The following is a 22,639-nucleotide window of genomic DNA, read 5'->3' on the forward strand; positions in this document are numbered from 1 at the left end:
AACCAAAATGGGGGTTTTAAAAGAGTTTTAAGAAGAATAATTAAAACTCTTTGACATTTGGTAAAACAAAGTAAGTTGAAAGTTTTTTTACACTACCTTAGAAATATTTCTTCACTTAAAAATCTATTTATTCTAGCAAAATGAGAGGAGGACATTTAATCATTTGAAGACGGTATACAAACTCAAGCGGCAGAGCAGAGGTATAAGGGGTGTAATGCACTTGTTTGTCCAGATGGTGGCGCCACTACATCAGAATTAAATGACCAGACAAAAAAGACCAGTGTATGTGTTTATTAAGTGCGTGTGCATTTTTGTCAGAAACACTGTCATTGTCAGGACCAGTAGTCCTCATGGAGACCAAAACCTGGTCCTAATGAGGAAGAACCTCATTTATGCAGACATTAATGCCAGAGTGCACCCATGAAAAGACTGTAAATAACAGGCATTCATTCATTCATGTGGTGGTCACTACCACGCTCTGCATTCAAACATATTTAAAGGACAAATATGCAACATTTATACGCAGAGTAAAAACACACTACTAAGATAATAAATCTGTCGTCTTTACATAAATAAGCACACAACAAAAGTGCAGTTGCCCCCTCCGTGCACACGTTATAAAACAAAAGATAAACTAAACAGATGCACTGAGAATAAAACCAGTAAAACTAAGACCAAGTGAGTGCTTCAACAGCACAATAAATGTTCATTATAGTCTAGTGATGCAGGTTTTTTGCCTCATAGAGAGCAGACGTGCAAACACAAGATGTCCCTGAAAACATTATTTGTGTCCTGTCCTGTAAATCAAAACAACAACAATGGAAAAGAGTGACAGTGTCTGTGTTATTTTATTTGGGTTATTATTGTTGTTAGTAACTAAATCTGACTGTAAATTCATTTTTTGAGTCTTACAGACTTGACATAAAAGAGCCAAAGGAAGCAAATTATTGAGTTTCTATGTGCACCTTATTTTTGTCGAGGCGTACGCGATGAACTCTGACCATGTGACAAGAGGCACAACAAAGAGCCTCCTGACCATTATTTATAAGTTCTCTTTTACTGTGTCTTGTCTCACAGTGAAGCCCTCTCTCATTTTAAAACCACGTGCATTATTTATTAATGCTGCCAATGTTGTGCTCTTTGTTTGAATAAAACAAGACTTGTTCGCTCTCATGACTGCTCTTTAAATATTCAGTCAGTCATTGTGTGTACAGTACTATAGCATATGTATATATATACTGTACAATACCTCACAGAACCTACATTTCAAACATTATAGTCAAGAAAATGTCTGTGTTCACTTAAATACACTTTTTTTGTTGTTTTTATTCGATCAAGAAGTAACTGAGAATGATTTTTGTGCCAAAGATTTGAACATATTTCAGTTTGGATGAATGACTACAATCACAGAGCCAGTCTTTGTTTCCAAATGAAGACAAATGTGAATGACAATATATGAGAAATAAAAAAAAAGACATCCACAATATTCTTGAGGTTTGTGAACTTCTACAGTTTCAGGTTACGCTCGGGGTGCATAATATTATCTCCTGTCGTCCATAGTGTCCCGTGTTGACAGCAGCAGCGTCCGTGTTTTGTCCACGAGCATCATCTGATATTTCCACGTCTCTGTCCTGCAGCTACTCTAACCGTCACAATTACCTTGCGCTCCTATACGAAGCATCACATGCAGGTAAAGCGCTCTCGTGTGACTGGCAGGCCGCCGTGTTTCCCCTGCTATCATTAGGGGATTAAATGAAACCCCCTACAGCTCTGGGACTCTAGGATTACTTCTTTTTTTTTTAAATGGCTCCAATAGAACATTGTTGGCCTGTCATGTTCTGCCCTCCTCCCTCAAAAAGCCAGGACATGTGACCGTCACCTCTCACATGTCAGCCGCTTCCATGTCTGGCTCAAATATGGGATGTTTAATTTTAATCACAAACGTCCCTTTTGCTTAATTTGACTCATTTCTCTTAGTTTAATTAAGGTCACTGTGAATGAAGCGACAGCTGCTGCCGAGTCAGTGATGACATCCATCAGCCACAATGTTAAAGGTCCAGTGTGTAAAATGTATTTTCACTGGGCTTCAATTGAAGATGAAATAATTATAATCACTTTTTATTAGTGTACAGACACCTGTAGGAATTGTTTGTCATTACCACTGATTTAACCTATTATATTTATATCAGGAGCTGCATAGGTCAGCTCTATGGAGGCCACTGTTTTGGACCACCATGTTTTTACAGTAGCCCACAATGGACAAACTTCCAACCTCTTTTGAGATTTGATTCAGATTCAGAAGGGCAATTCATACAATCATCCGTTATCACATACACATACAAACATTCGGAATGTCAAGGCCTTGGGCGTCAGACGACAGGGACATAAGAAAAAAACAGAGTAAATTTGACTTGGACCCTGATGCTAATAGAAGGCTACAAAGGTTATCCAGCTTGGAAGGTAAGGGTGTGATGTTGGGCTATATAAATACAACTGACTTGACTTGAAATGAGTGATATTCAGTAGCAACAACGCAATTTTACCAGTAAATGTTGCTAAATGTTACACAATGTACCTTTAAAGACAGTAACTTCATCATATCAGCCATAAACTTTCTGGCTTTTATGCTGTGTGTGACTTTTAGTCTTCACTATCAATAATTACTATTATTATCAAATTACACATCATATACATTTACTGGCCACTTTATAAGTTACATGTAATAAAAGCTCCCTGTGTGGGTTTCTGCTGCTGCTGCAGTTCATCTGCTTTAAAAGAATTCAGAGATGATATTGGAAATGATTAGTTGAGTCATTGTTGCCTTTCTGTCATTTCCATCTCCTACCTTCTCACCCCTGTCAGCAAAAAAAGGACATATTCACTCACTTCACACACACACTGGATGTTTTCTCTCTTTTTTTGTAAACTCTAGAGATGGTTGTGTGTTAAAAATTCCAGTAGATCAGCAGTCTGTGAAATAGTCAGACCAGTGCATCTGACACATCTAACAACCACGCCACATTCAAAGTCACTTAAATCACCTTTCATTCTGATGCTTCATTTCACCATCTCTACACGCCTAAATGCACTAAGCTTTTAGCTTTTGTGTTAATGTGTGTACCTAATAAATTGGCTGCTGTTGTACATGGACATGCAAGTGCAGATCTGTTGTCTACACACGACAGTCTAAAAACTATGAGCACTCGTGTGACAGACGTCCTCCAAATATCAATCTACAGTAAAGGTGTGTGGATTCAGACGCTGCTTTTATCACATTTCTCTGAACTCTAACTGTATGTATCCATGTGCAGCATCTTCCCCTGCTTTTATCTTTCCTCATAAAACTTACAGTTGTGTTAAATTAAGATGGAGAGATTAGCTGATGGCCCGTCTTTGTCTTCAGACTTCAGAGCCTCTTTTCAGGATGGAAAAAAAAATAGCATCAGTTAATCCAGTACTTTAATTACAAACTGTCATTCAGTGCTTGTGCCTGTGGGGACTGACTGAGGTCACAATGGAGGGCGACTCAGTGAGCAGCAGCAGCAGTCAAGTATGTGACTCGAGCTTTGGCAAGAAAAGGAAACTTTATTTAAAGATTTTATCCTGAAGGAACTCAAGAAATGCTCTTTACACTGAAGAGAAAATCAGTATAGTTGTGCTTGGATCTCATGTCACCCGGCGACATTCCCGCACTGCACACAGGAAATGAATTGTTTTGGGTCAAGAGAGACGGAGTCAACAGAGACATTGCACTACTGAAGTGAGACGGCTGAAAACAGGTCAGTATATGACTGAAAACACAAAGACGGGCCCATAAAACGGTTTTCAGAAGAGAATTCTATTGCTCAGAAAAACCCATCCGTTCAGTTTGAAAGCCAAGCTTCTTGCCCTCTGTGCTGCTGCTGTATACACACACAAATGCTCCCTCAGTGATAATATTACTTTGACAGAGACGTTTTCTGCCCAATTCTAACTCCTCACTTTTTAAAACCATTTTACTTTTACTCGATAAACTGAAGTATTAAAATCAAAATGTTATAAAAATGTACTGAAGTACAGTAAATGTCATATACTTTTAAGCATTTTACTCAAAGTAACTTGGTAAAGTGACTTCAACTTCTACCAAAGTCATGTTCTGGTAACATACTTAGGTACTTTATAGAAGACTGTTCACACAAAGACTAAGCAGAGGCAGAATGAAAATCCAAGCACTGCAGCTTTAAAGTGTCTATATGTAAACACCTGTACATAGAAACTGGTAAAAAACCAATTCTGAATACTTTCTCTATTTATTTATTTATTATTTTTACCAAAGGCTTAAGAGAACTAGTGAATTGTACAATTCTAATTCAGAATAGGGTAATAATTAGTAATTATCTATGATTCCAATGGGAACAAATTAAAGTAATTTTGACATGGCTGAAAACAAAATTGAGAACCTCTGTCCTCCAGCACCATCTCTCTCAATTCAATTCAATTCAAATTCAAAAGGCTTTATTGGCATGGGAAACATAAGTTTGTTTACATTGCCAAAGCAGATATGACACTCACTTTTTTTTTACATTACATTTAGTGAATGTGCAAGCAGAACATACAAGAATTAAAAAAGAATAGAAATACTGTAGCTAAGTTTAAGACATGAATGGAAGAATAAATAACAGATAAATATATACACCTATCTTTCTCTCTCTATATATATACAGTATACCTATCTCTACCTATCTCCTCCCCTCTCTCGCATCTCTCTCTCTCTAACTCTCCCTCCCTCTCTCCTCTCATCTTGTAAAGGTATAGTCTCTCTCTCTCTCTCTCTCTCAGTCGGTTCAGTTCGGTGGAGTCAGTCAGTGCAGCCTCAGCATCCTCTTCCTCCTCCACGGACAGCCAGTGTTTTGCCAGCACTGATCGCTCGTTTTTTTTTCCTCCGCTGCCATGGTGGGATTTACGGATATCGCGTGCCTTGTCGTGCCGCTGCTGATGCTCACCACCACCGCGTCCAGCATCCAGTCCGACGCGAAGAGCGCGAAGGAGGCGGAAAAGACGGGGAATTTCATGGATGACGAGCAGTGGCTGTCCACCATTTCACAGTACAGCCGCAAGCTCAAGCACTGGAATCGCTTCAGAGACGTAAGTCCGCCAGTGATGATGAGGATGAGGATGATGGAGAGATGCGCGGTAATGCGGTATATGAAAGATAAAAAAAAAGAACACTTTCTCAGCCTGACCATCCAAACTAACTTAATGATGCTGTTGTTGGAACATTTTAAATGAACAAACTCGTGAAAATGGTCTAAATATGGGGAAATATTTCACCCACTTTTAAGTCAGAAATGGATTTAGGCTGCCAGAATATACACTATAACCTACTGTAGTGTGTATTAAATGTAGTAAAAATGGAAATATGAGGGATTTGCATCAACCATCTTTCACTGCTCATGTGTGAACAATGAATCAATTTAAACTCAATGAAAATGCAACTGAAAAAATAAGAGTTTATGCTATGCAGCATATTTGACCTAGGTTTGGATAAAAACACAAAAGTTACAAAGAAAACACAACTTTTAGGTTCTCACCCTTGGATTTAAATATGGAGCAGATAATAGTTCAATAGTATTTCATGTCACATTTTAAAATCTATGACAAGTTATACTTAAATGCAGTCGTTTCCCAGAAAACAACAAATGTGACATTACCCTCCATATATCCCACTATAGTCATCACTATGTCTATGTTAAGTCTGTTTTCCCCCATTAGTAGATAATATTCAGATTATGGGAAAATGTAATAGCTGCCCTCATTAGTTTTTTCAAACTTCCTCAAGAATCATCTTGTCAACTGACTGGTTTAACAGTTGTGGCAGATACATGTGTTTTTGTGTTATTTAGCTTTGTGGGATTTGAGCCTAAATAAAATCACATAATTGGTGGTTAAGAATGAACTCTTTGAAAGTACGTTTACAATCACAGTTTAAATCAAGCTATTTATTGGCCGTGCATGTCTGACTCCGCCTCCATAGGTGGTGCTGTATCTCTCTATAATCTAGCACGTATTGAATAACTTTCCTGTTGACCTTTACGTCACAGAAAAACAAACAAGGAACGTACATCATGCTGTGGTTCTGGATGTTTCGTACCTGCTGTACATGTTCATCGTGATACAAATTAGGATTAGCCGTATGATTTCTGGCAACTTTACTGCAGTTTAAACGTCGTCTTCTACTTCCGGATCAAAGACGGGGGAGAACATTTTGGTGCATGCACAGAATGCCAAGTCTGACTCCAGTCCGACTAAGCGCGTACATGCAGGAGTAATAGGACTATGAATCATATTATCCAGGTATGTTAGTCCGACTAGTCATTAAGATGACTAAAATCAGACTTTTAACATACATGTAAACACACTGAGAGTCACAGATTCAGCACCATCTGTTGAGTTGCAGCTGGAAATCTCTCACCTCACCCTTTCACAGGAGAACCTATCATTCAATCAAAAAGGTGTTAAGTTTGTCCAACAAGGCAGCCTCGTTAAAGAAGATCCACTCCTGCTATCCGGTAAATATAAAGAGCTCATGCTGTAGTGATGAAAACAACTCTTTATACTTTCAGGTGATTGTACACTTCAATTGAAATGTCGAAAAATGTTGAACAGTATTTACCAAACCTGGAAATGATGATGTTCTCAAATGTGTTGTTTGTCTACAAAGCAACAATTATTCAGTTTTAATGATTTCTTTGTTATATGGAGCAAAGAAACGAGAAAATATTCACATTTCCCAAAAATCTGAAAATTGTTTTGATTCTTTCACCCGTAGAACACAGAGCGTTTAGGCTGCTTTTTTACATTACTATGTCTAAAATGTATATACAGGGGCTATATGAATGTGCAATATAAAGTGTCTTATATCCTTTTTTTCAGCACAACCTATAGGCAATCTGTTGAAATTATGGGAATACGTCACAGTTCCTAGTTCAAAAGGCTTGTTTTTATGAACAAATATAGAAGAAAAACTGTCTATTTTCTGACTTCTGCACAAGTATCACTGAATACCTGAAGATGTGTTGTATAAACACCCCCCCCCCCAATATGTCCATATAAGGAGTAGTGTATTATTCCCAAATCTGTGGCACAGAGCCTGGCGCGTGAGCACTAGGGGTTAAAAACAGTCAAAATAGTTGCCGATTAATTTAGTAATTGATTGATCGAGTAAGTGTTCCAGCCTGACTTCAGTTACTTCACATTCCACTTGTGCCACTTGTGGTAATCATTTCTCCTTCATCTCACACACTGGACCTTTACGACTGCTCAGTGTAAAAAGGAGAGCAGGAGAGCTGGGTCAAAACAAACTGTCCACAGTGCACATGTAATGTAGGCTACTACTCGTCCCACAGCCAGTGTTTTTGGCCCCATGGTTAATTACAGGCAATTAATGTTTTAGTCCCCCATGCACAGCAGGTTCAGGACAGACCTCCTCCATCATACTGCCCCAAATATGGGCCGCCCTCAGACGCACTTCCAGATCGGTCCCGGAGGATTTCACAAACAAGAGAATTAAGCAGTTAGAGCGGAGTGTCGGTGATTGATTGATGTCCATATTCACCCACTGAACAGACTGAACTGGGCTGCAGAGATTGATTAAAGCCTGCAGGGATTATACACTCTGTGATATATTGTCGTGTCTGTGGATGTACAGAGGCAGTTTTGCCTGCAGCGCTGTGAAATGATTACTAATGATCCCGATAGGATTTGGACAATAGTGCAGCTGGATTATGATGCATGTGGCTCCTGTAGATTGGGTTTTAATTGATCCAGGTTTTGGTTACGACAGCATGTGATACGTATTATGGTTGGGATTTGGAATGTGGAGGGTTGGGCTTGAGGTGTCCAGACAATACCATGTTGCTTTACATAGAAAAATAAACACCCCAAAGGGCTCTGGCACCCTTAAAATACTGGGTGGTTGCCAAGAAGAAAAGGAGAATGATTGTGAAAAAGGTAGAGGCCCCTCTTGAGGACTGATTAGTTTGACTGTTTTGAGCAGGATGTGTAAAAAAAACAACAAAAAAAAGGAAATTCAAGCACACCTAGAGTATGTAGAGCATCCCAAAATATTAAGACTTCTCCTGAGTGTTCTCCTTTTTCATTTCTCAATTTAACTTCATAGCTGCTGTGTTGGACACCTTTTAGTTTCAATATTCCCAGGAATAATTATTATTAGGCCTACTATTATTATTATTATTATTATTATTATTATTATTATTATTATTATTATTATTATTATTATTATTATTATTATTATTATTATCATCATCATCATCATTATTATTATTATTATTATTAATATTAATAATAATAATAATAATAATAATAATAATAATAAGTGTGTACATGGGGTATTTTTCCGTTGTTTGCACCTGTGCTCGCATTTGCAAGTGCATTAAAGGGGTAGTTGTCTCTCTGGTGATGATGATGAGGATGAGGATGCTGATGACAGGAGAAGCATCCGAGACATGAATCACTGAGCCTCTTGAGGGAAATCACCGAGAGAAACAGCTTTAATTCCAGCTCGCTGCCGTAGCAACAGCGGTCTCTGTGTTGTGGTGTTGAAATGGAGACGAGCATCACTGGGAGTTGGATGGCTCTATCCCCTCAGCAGTCCTGTTTCAGGGAGGGGGAAGACTACACCGAGACGTCCTTTATTTCTAACCTGGCCTGCGACAAGTAATTGATTTGAATTGATTTTTGACAAAGGGATCAATGGTTGAGTGGGTTTTTATAGCAAATAAAATCAGGTTCTTGCTTCCTCGATGTGATCATCGTCTGAACAGTTTGTGTTTTTGAAGTTTAGTTAACACCGATTGATATTTTAATGAAACCAAACAAATAATCAGTGCAATTTGAATCAATAATGGAAACAATTTACCTGCAACCTAGAATTTTGATCCACTGGATACCGGATCTGTTTGACCTGTTTGTAGATATTACCATCTTACGTAAGCATGACAAAATTCACCTGGATCATTCATCAGTTTAGATGTCGCTGAAAATTACATCAGATTATGTGTCTGATTCTGCATATACACACCAACGTTTGTAATGTTTTGTTTTTTTACCGTTGTGTGATCATTTGTTTGTGACGTGATCTATTTTGAAAAAAAACTTGCAGACGTTGCAGGAAGTTGTTAAGAGAAGGAGAAAGTTACATTTAAACCCCCACGCAGATAAGAACGTAATTATTTGTAGTGCTATTTATAACATCATTAAAACTCATCATTGAATCAACTGAAATATAATTTGTGTACCAGCTGTAGTTTCTCGATGATTCTTAACGAGACTTGCCGATTACTGAATCTACTTTTAATTGGTGCTGCTGCTGCATGTTGGTCTTAAAAAAGAAAATAAAGATCTGAACTAGGGAATTAGTTGGTTGATGTATAAAGGACCGCCACTGACACACTTGTAGGTATTCAGATGACACAATATCTCCCAAGAGCAAGTGTTGAATATTAATTCAGCACCGGAAATAATCAAAGCTGCGCTACATAAAAGAGGAGCCTCTTTCAAATCTCCCTTCATGCAAAACACCCACAGATGCACACAAATACACAGAAAACATAGGCGGCAGCGGCAGCACAACACAAGCTGTAAATATTTTATATTTATTCTCTCATCACATGTAAAAGCAGGTCCTGCATAAGAGCCTCGTTCACTTCCAATAAAAATAGCTCCCACACTTTCAATTTACTTCACCGGAAGACGAGGCGATTAGATTTAACAGTTACAGTCAACAAAACATCCCAGAGCGGGACACCTTCAATCCTCTAATCTGACAGGTGCACTCGACACTTTTAATTCCACTAATGCACCAAATCCGGGGAGTATAAATAAATAAATAAATAAATAGATGAGTAAAAGGAAAAAACTGGGCGAGCAGCCGAGGCAGCCATGGTAACCGTTGAGACAAACAATGTGATTTTAAGAAAAATAGGATACTATTTGCAGTTATGACAGTAGAAATATGTCTAATTGTTTGTCACATGAGCTCTCATCTGTTGGCGGTAAAAAAAATAAAATAATTGTTTGGCACACAGAAATTCAAAGATTCAACCGCAAACACAATTAGAAGACAACATGGATTATCTCAGCGATCAACGTCCGTCTTAATTTCAGTGTGAAATTACAGGAAGTGTCGGGAGACCGCAGCATAGATGCATAACAGATCAAATCTGCTGTGTCTAATAAAAGCAAATCAACAGTAAATTAAATCTTCCTTTATTAAAAAAAAGAGAGACCTAAAACAGATCATGATTGTGGAGAATTGTCTCTTCTATTTCCACACTGTCTGCGCCTGGTAAATCCACATGCATCTGCACTCAGGCAGGTCTGGACCACCCACCAGCAGTCCTGCCTGTACACGTTATCTCGCTGCTTACATTTTAATGAACAGAAAACACTTATTTCCAGCACAAAAACAAAAGAAAACCATCACATCCCTTGTCAACGCCAGTGGATTAAATATGTAGAGGGCTGGAAGCTCGTCGCTGCAGCTTCTGGGTAATTGTTATTATGATGTAATGTGTTCTTCTGCTCAGGTTCAGAGAACGTTTGATTTTGGTTTAAGCCTCTGCGTCTTAAAGTGGCAACACTCCAGTGGGATTTTAACACTTCATGAATGTCTTTATGATTTTTTTTTTTTATCATTTCACTACTGCATACAAAACATAAGTGTGGATAATGGCATGTGCAGCACTGCAGCCAAACATTCCATTAAGGACTACCCAGACAGTAAATTGTCATCGCTTGTTCTTCGCTCTCAGTCTGACTTTCATATCGCACGGCAGCTCGTGCTTTCCGATATTAGAATAGGCCGAATGATGATAAGAGTGAATGAGAAATCCATTAGTCTTTCTAGTCGGGCACAAGTCAGTCGTCATCTCGCTCCAGATTATGTGGCGGTTGCAAATATCCTGTACCCTGCAGATAGACTGGATCTCATTCACCTCTGAGAGAAGTGGTCCTGTTAGTCAGGATTTGGACGCATTGCTGGTGTGCCGCTGGGTGTCTTGGCCGGCAACCAGAGGCTTAGGTGGGTTGTAATTGAGTAGAAGAAAGGAGAAACTGCCTTTCATCATGGACTGTTTGCACAGAGACAGCTGCTTCCCACTGCAGTACAACAGCCACAACTGAAGGGCACATGTGCTGCAGAAAGAGGATCTAATCATTTGTTTTTTATTTCAGTTTTACATACAACTGTTGACTCATTTAACACCATTCCTCTTCACAGATGCCAGAAACCCTGCAAGCACTTCACATGCTCAAACATCTTGGAGCTTCTGTGTTGCCTGCACACAAAAGACAATGTGCTTAAAAAAAGAGAAACATCTAAAAACCAAACCATGCAAAAATATGTGCTGCTGGAGTAAAACACCTGGAAGTCTCAGCAGCAGGAAAAAGCCCTGAGCTACTTTTTCTCCATCGTGATGTAAAACAGGATGGTTTGAAATGTAAGAGCTGCGGGTTTGGTCATAATGAACTCTCTTGAAAATGCACTACACCTCTTAAATTATTATGAGAGGGTGTAAGGCTTTTGAGATTCTGCAAGACAGGTTCAATAAATCAACCCCCCCCCCCCCCCCCCTCTTAAAACTAACAATAACTCTTAAGTGGCACTAGCTGTCCCCACAGTAAATGCCACCTAAGTGTTATTACCTTTGGGTTTGAGCCAGAGTGACTCACTCACTCACTCCCTGCATGAGATCAGCTTCTGTGGCTACAGTAACTGATACAAGAGGATTTGGTCAGGAAATTGAAATGGGTTCATGTTTTAGCACGGTAGAGCACCTGAGAGAGGGCTTGTGGAGTCACGGTTGTAATCAAATGGTGCTTTTCCACTATATCCTCCTCAACTCTACATGGTTTGGTTAGTTTTCCATCACTATAGTACCTCAGCACACAAACTAGTGACTAGTGACTTGTAAAGCAGTTATTTTCGGTGTAACTGAATCATTAAAACGATTTCTTCACAGAATCGTTCAGAACTTCCTGCATGAACTGAGCACAGACTCCGTCTGACAGTCACTGAAGGGAAATACGGTTGTGATGTGGCAGTGCTGTCACTAAATACACCAGACAAATTCCCTTGCTAAACGTTGGAGATTATCACGTGTTTTCAGCATTTTTAAGTCTTTTTAACTGATAACTATAGTTCGGCATTGTTCGCTTTGATTCCTGTGACGACCCGCTCTGACCAATCAGTGACCGACAGTATGTTGACGTCAACCTCACCAGGGCAGGTACTAAAGAAACGTACATTGTACTTTGTGACACATAGAGCCACTAACGTTCGTATAATAAAGGCTTTGTTTTACTCTTTCCAAAACAAAAACTACAACAACAAAGTTGAGGAGTGAATTTAAAAAGGCGTCTGTGTTTTCCTACAAAGCTGATCCATGAGCAAGTCGTGCTAACTCGTTTAAATACATGCCGTAATATCCTGGTCTCACATTCCTTCCCGGGCCAGAAGCCTTTTTATAGCGACTACAACACATTACTGACACAGTTAAATATCACAAATAACTAAAAATAAATAAAAACTAGCACATCCACTCTAGTTATTTACCCACAAGATGGAGGCTGCTAAATCAGATTTAAGCTTGCGTCTGCAGCGCTGCTCTGCCTTTTGATTGAATTTTGGGAAAGTTCACACACTCAAGTGAAGAGATAAACTTGTTATCGGAGATCATCTTGGGTGCAGAAAAACACATGGTGTGTGAAATGTTAAAAGTGAAAGCAGAAGGTAGAAATCTCTATGTTGCTCTGAATGTGCCGTGTGGTAAATGTGCTGTTAAGTATACCACAGGAGGGGTATATAATATATAATATAATATTACAGTTTTCTTTGTGGTACAGTACGACATGAAACCACAGTATACGACCAATTATATGTTCTTTCTTGTACAGCAAGGTCATACCACACACACGTGTTAGTAAGATAACTGAGGTTAATGACGCTGCATTTGTTAATTCTCTGACAGTACGACGTTTAATGATCACGTCTTCCCCCTTTTATATCGTATGGACTTTGACATTTTGACACATAACTTCTCAGTAATGCAGCACAATAACATGTGAAGCACTGACTAATGCAGCTGACATGATTAAGTAGCAGCTACACCAAGCAGCGGATATAAAGTGTGCCATGGCAGGTCTGACGTTCAGGTCACAAGTCAGAACTGTGCAGTCTGCGCTGCTTGTGTCTGAAATCAAGAATTCATTGTGCTTTGTGTGACACATGGTAAACGACCGGCGACAGTAGTCGCCTTTCAACTCGAAGGTTGTGGGTTTGATTCCTGGCTCTCCCAGTCTACGTGCCGATGTGTCCTTGGACAAGACACTTAGCATTTGAAAGACTGCGTTCGTCATCTGCCTCAGCTTAACAGTGCCTTGTCTCACTCACAGTGCTGTATGAGTGAGAGGGGGAGTGGCTAGTGTGAAGAGCGGCAAGAGTGACGAAAGCCAATGTGTGCTACTTTTACTGATATATCTTTTGCATTACTTATCCAAACAACGTCAAACTTGGCACTATACTTAATCGTGCCCGTAACAAGACACCTGTCAGGTTTGAAATCAATCGGACCATCGGTTTGAGAGATATGCGAGTAACACACAGACAGACAGATGTTCCTGGAATAGCTACATATACAAAGACAGACCATTTACCATCAATCGAGAAAAGAATCAACAGATTAACGGATTTAATTTGTCAGTTGAAGAGTTTAACACTAATCTCAGTTAAAAAACCTTTATATTGTCTATATTATTAGAAATATAAGCTGATCCAAATATGAAACTGAACATTTGCATTTGTTTTCATTTGATTACATTATTCTAACGCCCCCCGTCTCAAATCATGCGTTGATTATTATCCATCACGTAGAGTCTTCCATGGAAACCTCATCGATTTTCCCTTGTGCTGTTGTACAAGTGTGTTTTCCAGTTGACTTGGGTGTCGTCAGTGAAGTGTGAAGGTTCCTGCTTGTTTGTACCAGATTCTCTGGTGAGTTGCAGACTGTTTTCTCATTACCTCCAGGGGCTGGAGAGGCACAAACGCTGATTTTATTTATAGATAGTGAGTACAGGGCTGGCATGAGTGCACTAAAATCCTAGGGAGAACCAAGTGGGATTTTTATGGCGGTACATATATATAGAGTACGTACATATCTGTGTGCGCGCGTGTAAATCTATAAAAGAACTCGGAACACTTGCCAACATTACTGCCAAATGTGTGTCCTGTACCTCTTAATAATATACTATATAATGTATAGTGATACAGCAATAAAGCAATTCTTCATTCATTTACATGCGTGAGTGCATTTTTCAACGGGGCTTTATATTTCATCTTCTCTATATTTTATCTTCTCTCCCTCTGTTCCATTAGTGTGAAAAGTGGCATTAGAGCCTTTTGTGTAAAAGACAGAAAATTATTATTATTTATAATACACACATCTTACCTTTCAGTGCTGACACAAATAAATACCTTTCAGGTTTCATTCATATGAAAAGGGAAAAGTAATGGGTAGCATTTCCTCCCTTTGATACCTGAACTTTGTACATTACTCTGCATTTTATCAGCTACTTTAATCACCACAACTGAAAAAGAACAAAGAAATACACTGAGGAATAAACAATTACTTCTTGATAAATGTTCCTCTCGCCCCTCATCAATCCACCTGCTTCCCAAAAGCACTAACCCAGACTTGACCTTTTATTCACCGTGCCCTCCCAGGTCCCTTACATAAACATCACACTTGACTCCATGTAAGTGAAGAAGACGACGACCAGACTGGCAGTATATATGATGCTCTGCCTCGACTCCGCTGCTCAGCTCAGCTCCCTAAGTGCATGCAGAAATTCAGGAATCGGCAAGTTCTCCACCCCCCCCACTCCCGGTGCCTCGGAGCCTCGTGTGCATACAGATAAGACGAGAACATACAGGATGATAATGTTGTTAAGGGGGTTTTTGTTTCATCTCAGGCGCATCTCATGTGATCAGTAAACCAAAGCCAAGAGGCTGTGAGCTTTTTATGTAGGTGGGAGGAAATTATATGATGGAGCATCCCTGCTGAGAGGTTAAAATGAGAAAAAAACAACTCATTTTGAGGTTGAGGTGAACGTTTTGGTCGCCAAATGCATCAAACATAGGATCATTATGAACGCGGACCTCACAAATACGTGTTGCTTTAGTGCTCTACTGTGTGTGTGGTGCTGATGTTTGGTGTTAAGGTGCTAAGCAGAGGACTTCATAACTGGTAACATGGGGAACAGTCTTATGTGAAAAGCTCAGTGTGCGTGGTGTGTGGAGGGTTTGAGCTGAACCTGTGAACATAATTTGATTATGCCAAGCATCTGTTGCAAAATTTGCATAACAGGATTTGATTGGCTGCTGCTCATGCTGCTGCTTGGAACGTTTCTCAACTTCTGCTCCGTGCATCGCAAGCAAATTAAAGGACCCACAACCAGGGTTCCAACGGGTCAGAGAAATCCTTCAAATTTAATCCTAAATAGACATAGGTCATTGAAAGTGCTTGAATTTTGTGCAAGAAATAAGTTGATAATTAGGTAAATGTCTCCCATGTTTGTTACGACGCCACCTACTGTTTCATTCGTCCTTCATTGCTTGATTGCATAAATACGCCACCGTTGACGTGAGATTCCATGCAGAACAATGAGCGAGTGACGTTCAACAAGAGAGACCAAATGACGTGATGCCTGGGAAATGCAAATTCTAAAATCTCTGGCTCAACAAAGAAAATTAAAAAGACTGACTTTGAACAAGAGCCCAAGGACAATCACTTGTCCAGATGCAGAGCGTGCTGCAAATCAATAAGAGTGGACGCCATGGGCGAAGCGGTTCTTACAAGTTTCCCTCCCATCATTTGGTCCTTGAATTTTAGGGAATTGGTCCTGGAAAGTCCTTGAAAAGCCACAGTGTGGGAACCGTGGAACTGAATTAGAACAATATCAGTTGACGCCTTCACTGCATACGTGAGAGTCAGCTTTCAGTGTTGATTTATTTGAACCAGGATGATGAAGCTTTAGTTATTTTAACCTAAATTTGAACCTAAATCACTAAGAGTTTGTTTTAAAATGCTGCTTTATTTTTAAAACCAATGTCTGCAGATCAGGAGAATGTTTTATGGCATTTCAACAGGATAATTTAATATTTAGTCCAGTGGTTCTGGTACTTTTTATACCCAGTACCACCTGAGAAAATATCAGTCTACAGACTTTTCACTGGAGGCAGATTTATTGGCAATAAGATCATTTGCTCTCTCATCATCCTCGTCTTCCTCACATATACTTCACACACACTGGTATAGTGACATTAGATTAAGATGGAGCGAGAGATAAGGTGACTCTAATTATTATTATTTGTTTAATTTTTTACACACTTAGCTCACATACCCTGGTATATACACAGTAGAACAGTATCTCTGATTTTCCTCCAAGTACCACCAGAGGAAGCTTGCGTGCCACTGGTGGTACACGTACCACAGTTTGAATCATTTTTGGAAACTACACACTGATAATAATAACTAATAAATGGAATGTCCTTCAACACGTGTATTTACTTTGCAGCAGCAGCAGTACACGCTTGTCTACCTCACTCATAAGCTGCTTTTGTCCATGAAGACACTGTTAGACATGAAAACTAGAGACATGGGCTGAGCTTTTCGACCCCTGGGGCTCTTTCTAATGCAGAATATGTGGCGTTGCACATTATAGCACGCTGCTGTTCGCCACGGGTGGACGAATCCACTTAAGTCAGATAATTGTGACAAAAGGTCAAGTATAAAGCTCCATGCATGCATTAGATGATCTCTGCGCGCGAGTGTTATTACTCTGTCCTTTGCTGCTGATGAGGCTTCGACGCCCCCCCGCTGTCACCGTGAATAGACCTCCCAGGATAACTACAGTGAAGGCAAACCGCATCCGACAGCTGACATTTACCCAGGAACACCCGTCAATCACACATATGACCTGTCAGACAGACGCGCACACATGTCTACACTCCATTCTCCTGTCTGTGCCTCTTCTTCAGTCCACCAAACAATGCCTGTCTTTCACATCACTCGCAGAGGTCTGTGACATTGTGGATGTCTTTGGATTTGAGTGCATGTCTTTTTTTAAAACAGAGACTTCCACTTGTTCCAGTGGATAGGCAATCAATCTATTAACAAACGCCGTGCACCTTTGTGATGGTAATTGGTGATATTCTCCATTTCTGCCAGTTTGTATTAGGTGATTTTCGATGAAGCTGGCAGCTCGTTGTTAACATGTAGAGCAGAGATGGGAGAGAGTCACACACATATGCAAGTCTGAAGTGTTAACCTTCAAGTCTCAAGCAAGTCTGAAGTCATTCTTACAAGAGTCAAGTGAAGTTACAAGTCAAGTCGTATGAAGATGATTTCCCAGATATTCCACTTTTAAATATGCTAAAAAAAAAGTTTTATCTGAAACAGAAACACTGTTATTTCTCATTCAATGTAAGGACTGCTTGTGGTCCCATTCAACTGAATAGTTTTATTATTAACAACAACAACAACAACAACAACAACAACAACAACAACAACAACAACAACAACAACAACTAAAGAACACTGACATTAGACCTACATGGAAATGCATTTCAAATATAAGGTAAAAAACAGCACATTTCACGCATTAATCATAACCAGCTTAAAACCCACTGAGACGTTAACTAGCGTGAGATTAAAATAGTAACCAACAGACTTCCTGTATATCCTTCCTTTGTGGGATTTGAAGTCATGAATTAAATTTTACGTTGTGGTGTTGGTGTCGCTCGGTTGCCAGGTTTTGGTTTTGTAAGCAAGGCCGCAAGAGCAGACACCCAATGTTTTCCGTGTTTCAAAAACAATTGTAACGGTAACTCCTCAATATTTGAAGTCAAGTCGTTTCAAGTCATGTCACTCAAGTCTAAGTCGAGTAGAGTCTTTTACGTTAGTGTCTCAAGTCTTCAAATTTACGACTTCAGTCAGTCTCATGTGAAGTCACGTGACTCGAGTCCCCCACCTCTTTAATTCAATTCAGGTCTCCCTGCATTCATGAACCTTACAGAATATTAACTACTGAGCTGGTAGAAAATAAACTCCTGTTGTCTCCATCTGTGTTCTGGCTTCTTCTTTTTTTTTTTGCAGATGTCGAGCGTGCGTCGAGTGCTCACATGTGACTGCTCATACACCTGCACCAGTAACTCGACTCCAAAATGCATTATCTGGGCGCGTTCGACCGACTTTGAGAAATTCGATTGAGCTCGGATTTCAGCTGGACTAACATGTCTACGTGTATTTTTAAAGTCCACTTTTACTCGCACTTACACAATTATCTGGGTTTGTAGTGTGTGATCAGTACAGCGGTGCTCGGCAGCAGGGAATAGTCTGCCTCGTTTCATGACTCAGAGGACGAGCTTCCTCCACTCTGTTTAACAAGAGATCAGATATGATGTTATCAGGTAAATCAGAGCTCCAGTTCTCATCCTGCTTTCTAATCCTTAATCACTTCTGCGTATTAAAAAAAAACAAACAAACAAAAAAAACCAACCCAGCAGCCTTTTCATCAAATTGCTGATGTGTGAATCCTGTAGTGCAGCTTATCTGCCGTCGGGCTAAACTTGTCACTGTGCTGTCCGCGCCTTTCATGCTCCCTTTTATTGTACACTCAGGTGAATTTATTTATTTTCCCCTGAATACGTTCTCTGGAGTCACTCTTTTATGAAATCATTGATTTCCAGTCTTGTCAGCGCAGCAGAACACGCTCTTCATCGGTTCTGGCAGATACACAAACAGCAGAAAGGTCTGCTAAATAATGCACGAGGAGCTGAAGCATCAAAAAAAAAAAAAAAAAAAAAAGGGGAGACATAGGAGGTGTTGGATTAATGCTCAGGTCATAAACCCTTTGAGATTCTATCCCACTGATGCATAACTCTGTTAGGCACAACAAGGTTAAACCACATAACTGACAATCATTTATGATGCTCAGACGACAGTGGAAGGTTTGCAAGGTGATTCTAAGCAGGAAGTGACAATTTATTGAACAGCCACCAGGGGGGGATAGCACCAGTTTCAAAAGAGCTCCATTTAAATGGAAGTGCATGGGAAAATGACTTGATCTGTAAAGCCTTCCTGAGGAGTTAATATTTAGAAGAAAGTAGACAATAAAGAGCACTGCTGAACTGATGGCACTGGTCAATCAGAAAATCAAGAGCAGGGGTCTGCAACCCGTGGCTCTAGAGCCACATGTGGCTCTTCAGGCCCTCTGCAGTGGCTCCCTGTAGCTTAGAAAGAAACATTTCTTTGTCTTTCAAAGTGAACACCGCTTATTTGGAGGTCAAGTCGATCAAGAGAAAGAAAAGTGTTTTAATATTTGGTCAACTAAAAATATGCGTCATTTATAAACCTCAACAAACTCAACAGACTTGTGTTTGAAATATGGAGAGCCATCCCAACACTTAAATAAAGTCATGTGTACAGGAAGAAACAGTCATTAGGATCAACATACCTCAAGCCTAGCCAAGTCAAGTTTTCTCAAGCCTGAGCTACAGGTCACTTTTTATTTTATAAATTAAAAAATTAAGGACACAAAAAGGCCTATATGTGGCAACAGTGTTTTTTTGTGTGTTTTCCTTTGTCAACAAAATGTTTACATGTTATCTTTATTTTATGGGTCAAATAAGGTTTTGTGGCTCCAGATGAATTATATTTGGGTGGAGAGGGGTCAAGAATGATGATACTAGAGGTCGCAGACTCCTGATCTAGCAGCTTCACAACCGGACGATTTGATCGACTTTTCATGCACAGTCTATGATCCAGACACTCACACACACCCGTTTTACTTGAAGTTATTTTTATGTCATTGAGAAAGGAGAACAAGCTTGGCGCCGCAGCAAGCTGCAGTGAGGACGAGCAGATTTCAGTGGAGGAGTTCAGAGCTTTGCCAGCCAGCGATGAAAATATTTACCTCTGCGAAGTAAAAACTGTGAGAGTCGAAGAAGAGGGTCCCCGTGCTTTTTCAAGATTCATCGCTTTCCAGGGAGCTGCTGCTCGACACACACTTCAGTACAGTAAATGTTTATGGTGATGAGTATGAAGGGTGGAGGAGGGCTGATTGTAAATATCCTGAAAGCACTCGTGTTTATCTGGTTTTTTTCTCCAGACACTGCAAATATGCTCCAAAAGCTTTGTCACACAGGGCTGAGCACAGGGCTGAGCACTCACACAGTGGTGCAAGGACCTTTTTGAATTCCTGGAAGAATCATTTTCTGCCTTAAGGGATCCATTTTTGACGTACTTAATATTGGCACGCAAATCGTAAGTGGCGAAAAATCAAAAAAAATAATCTGCCATTTGGAATTTGGCGTCCATCTTGGTGATTTGCGTGTTTTCGTAAATGAACAGAACAAACTTATCTGAGCACATTAATCGCAGCAACCTAAAAATGCGCCCATTTGTGCGCGACACATGAAAAAATTAAAAGATCTTGCAGATTAAAAGGGCGTGGCCAAGACAACCATGGGAACGCTGGCGAAGTTTGACCATTAGCTACGAAACAGGAAGTGCCCTGTGACGTCGCCGTACATTGACCGATCTGCTCGAAAACCCCAAACGTGACACAAGAGACTGACCCTGAACACGTTTACGAACGTGAACTTGACCCCACAGGAAGTCAGCCATTTTGAATTATGCTGCCCTTTGGCCACATAACAGGAAGTGGCCTGTAACTTTGCCGTACATTGACCGATCGGCTTGAAACTTCACACACGAGACAAGAGACCGAGCCAGAAAACGTCAGCACATGAAAACTGAGTCAAGGGCATAGCGCCACCTGCTGGAAAGGCGGTGGCTGCGAAGGCCTGCACAATGCTGCTTGCAGCTTCAAGTATTATTTTTCCCTATCGAGGGGATGGGATTCGAACCAGCAACCATTCGGTTGCAAGTCAGTTTCTCTTTTCGCTTAAGTTATAGGCTTTATAGGAGTCACTTAAGAAAATACAAATTGGATTAGTTCCTAATAAACTCCTACGTATTTATATGAAAAGAATAATTAAACCAGTCTCAACATTATGATTTCTCTTTACCTTGTATACTATATATCAGTTTAACATTTATATTCCTGGCATTTCTTTGGTTCTTACATAATGTTTCCAGGGTAAATGGAAGGTATAATGACAATACACAATATATTTTTCAGGGTGTTTTAATATATAAACGTTGGCTTTACAGTGTCACTGAATGCAACTTAATTTCCTTGTGTCTAAGTTTACATTCTTCTTTGTCACTAATATTGGCTCTTTTCTTTCCTCTCGCTGTCATTTTGCCAGGAGGTAGAGGTCAGTTTTCCTCCAGTTTTTCCCCCTAAAACTTTTCTTCTACATTGTCTTTTTCATTCATGACACATCTCCTTGTTGATTCATGTCTTTATCTCTCCTCCATTCATTCCCGCACCTCTTTTTTTTAAATATATCTAATTCAAGTTGTCCATTTTAATTACAGAGATTGTCGTTTTAATCAAAAAAAAAGGCTGAGCACTTAAAGGCAGCTCACCTCCACTGCAATATGTCTCACATAAAAGCACTTGGTGCAGATTTGTCGGACTCATTTCCTCACATACACATACACTGCTGCAAGCACATACTTGCATGATTCACCTAGCTAATTATCATGCTGCAAGACTAATGTGCACATTATAGTCTGTGTGCAAAAAGAATTTAAACTGCATCACTTCTCTGTGCAGATGACAGTGTTAATGTACCATTCTATCAACTCAGTGGGATTAACAGGCTTTTAATCTTATTTCTTAAAGCTGCTGATAAATTATTGTTTGTTTTTTTCCTCTTCATGTTTCTGCAGGATGATTACGTTCGTACCTGGGATGAAAATCAAGGCTCTAATGACAGTAAGTCTCATACCGTCTCACTGGTTAGTTACTTCTCAGGGTTTGCTATTTTATAGCCTCACATATAAATAATGTGCCTTTTTAAAGACTAGATGCCATGGTGTGATTCCAGCAAACAAAAGCTCAACTGTCCACATTGTGTTCCTTTATAAACATATTGAACCTATAATTAGAGGTTACTGCCTTTTGCTTGTATTATTTGTAAAAAATAATTATATACAAATAATGGGCTTATATCTTTAAAATAAGATTTTACTTCAGTGTTTTTAGTAATAATAAGATCTCTGAAAGCACAACCCAACACCTAAAGATGACAACTTGTGCTCAAAACAAGAATAAACATGAGTCACGTGACAGCGTGATGGTTCTTTGCATGGAATTTGCATGTTCTCCCCTTGTGTGTGGGTTTTCTCTGGGTCTCCAGTTTCCTTCCACAGTCCAAAGATGTGGACTGTATTTTGGCTTTTACAATAGACAGGCAGCTTATCCAGGCTGTATTGTGCCCCCATGTCCAATATCAGCTTATATTTGGCTTCAGGAGGATAAGCAGTGGATCATGGATCGATTTCTTTAATTATTCTGTGCCTGACATGACATGTATGAAAGTGTTGTTATATTTCCCCACATGTTCCTCCATCTAAAGCCAAGCGGTCACAGTTTAGGAAACTAGTAA

The 22,639-nt window shown here is 39.7% G+C and overlaps 1 protein-coding gene across 1 annotated transcript in view; it reads left to right on the forward strand.

Moving 5' to 3' along the window:
* Positions 1-4,810: 4,810 nt before the first annotated feature.
* spock2 (SPARC (osteonectin), cwcv and kazal like domains proteoglycan 2) overlaps positions 4,811-22,639 on the forward strand; it is a 35,957-nt gene continuing 18,128 nt past the window's right edge. Inside the window, exons 1-2 of the mRNA XM_058652402.1 lie at positions 4,811-5,124; positions 21,921-21,966. Of these exons, the coding sequence (XP_058508385.1) occupies positions 4,930-5,124; positions 21,921-21,966 (241 nt within the window). The 5' untranslated portion in view covers positions 4,811-4,929. The remainder of the gene's footprint in view (positions 5,125-21,920; positions 21,967-22,639) is intronic.

Source organism: Solea solea, chromosome 15 (assembly GCF_958295425.1).
Source record: "Solea solea chromosome 15, fSolSol10.1, whole genome shotgun sequence".
Taxonomy (NCBI): domain Eukaryota; kingdom Metazoa; phylum Chordata; class Actinopteri; order Pleuronectiformes; family Soleidae; genus Solea; species Solea solea.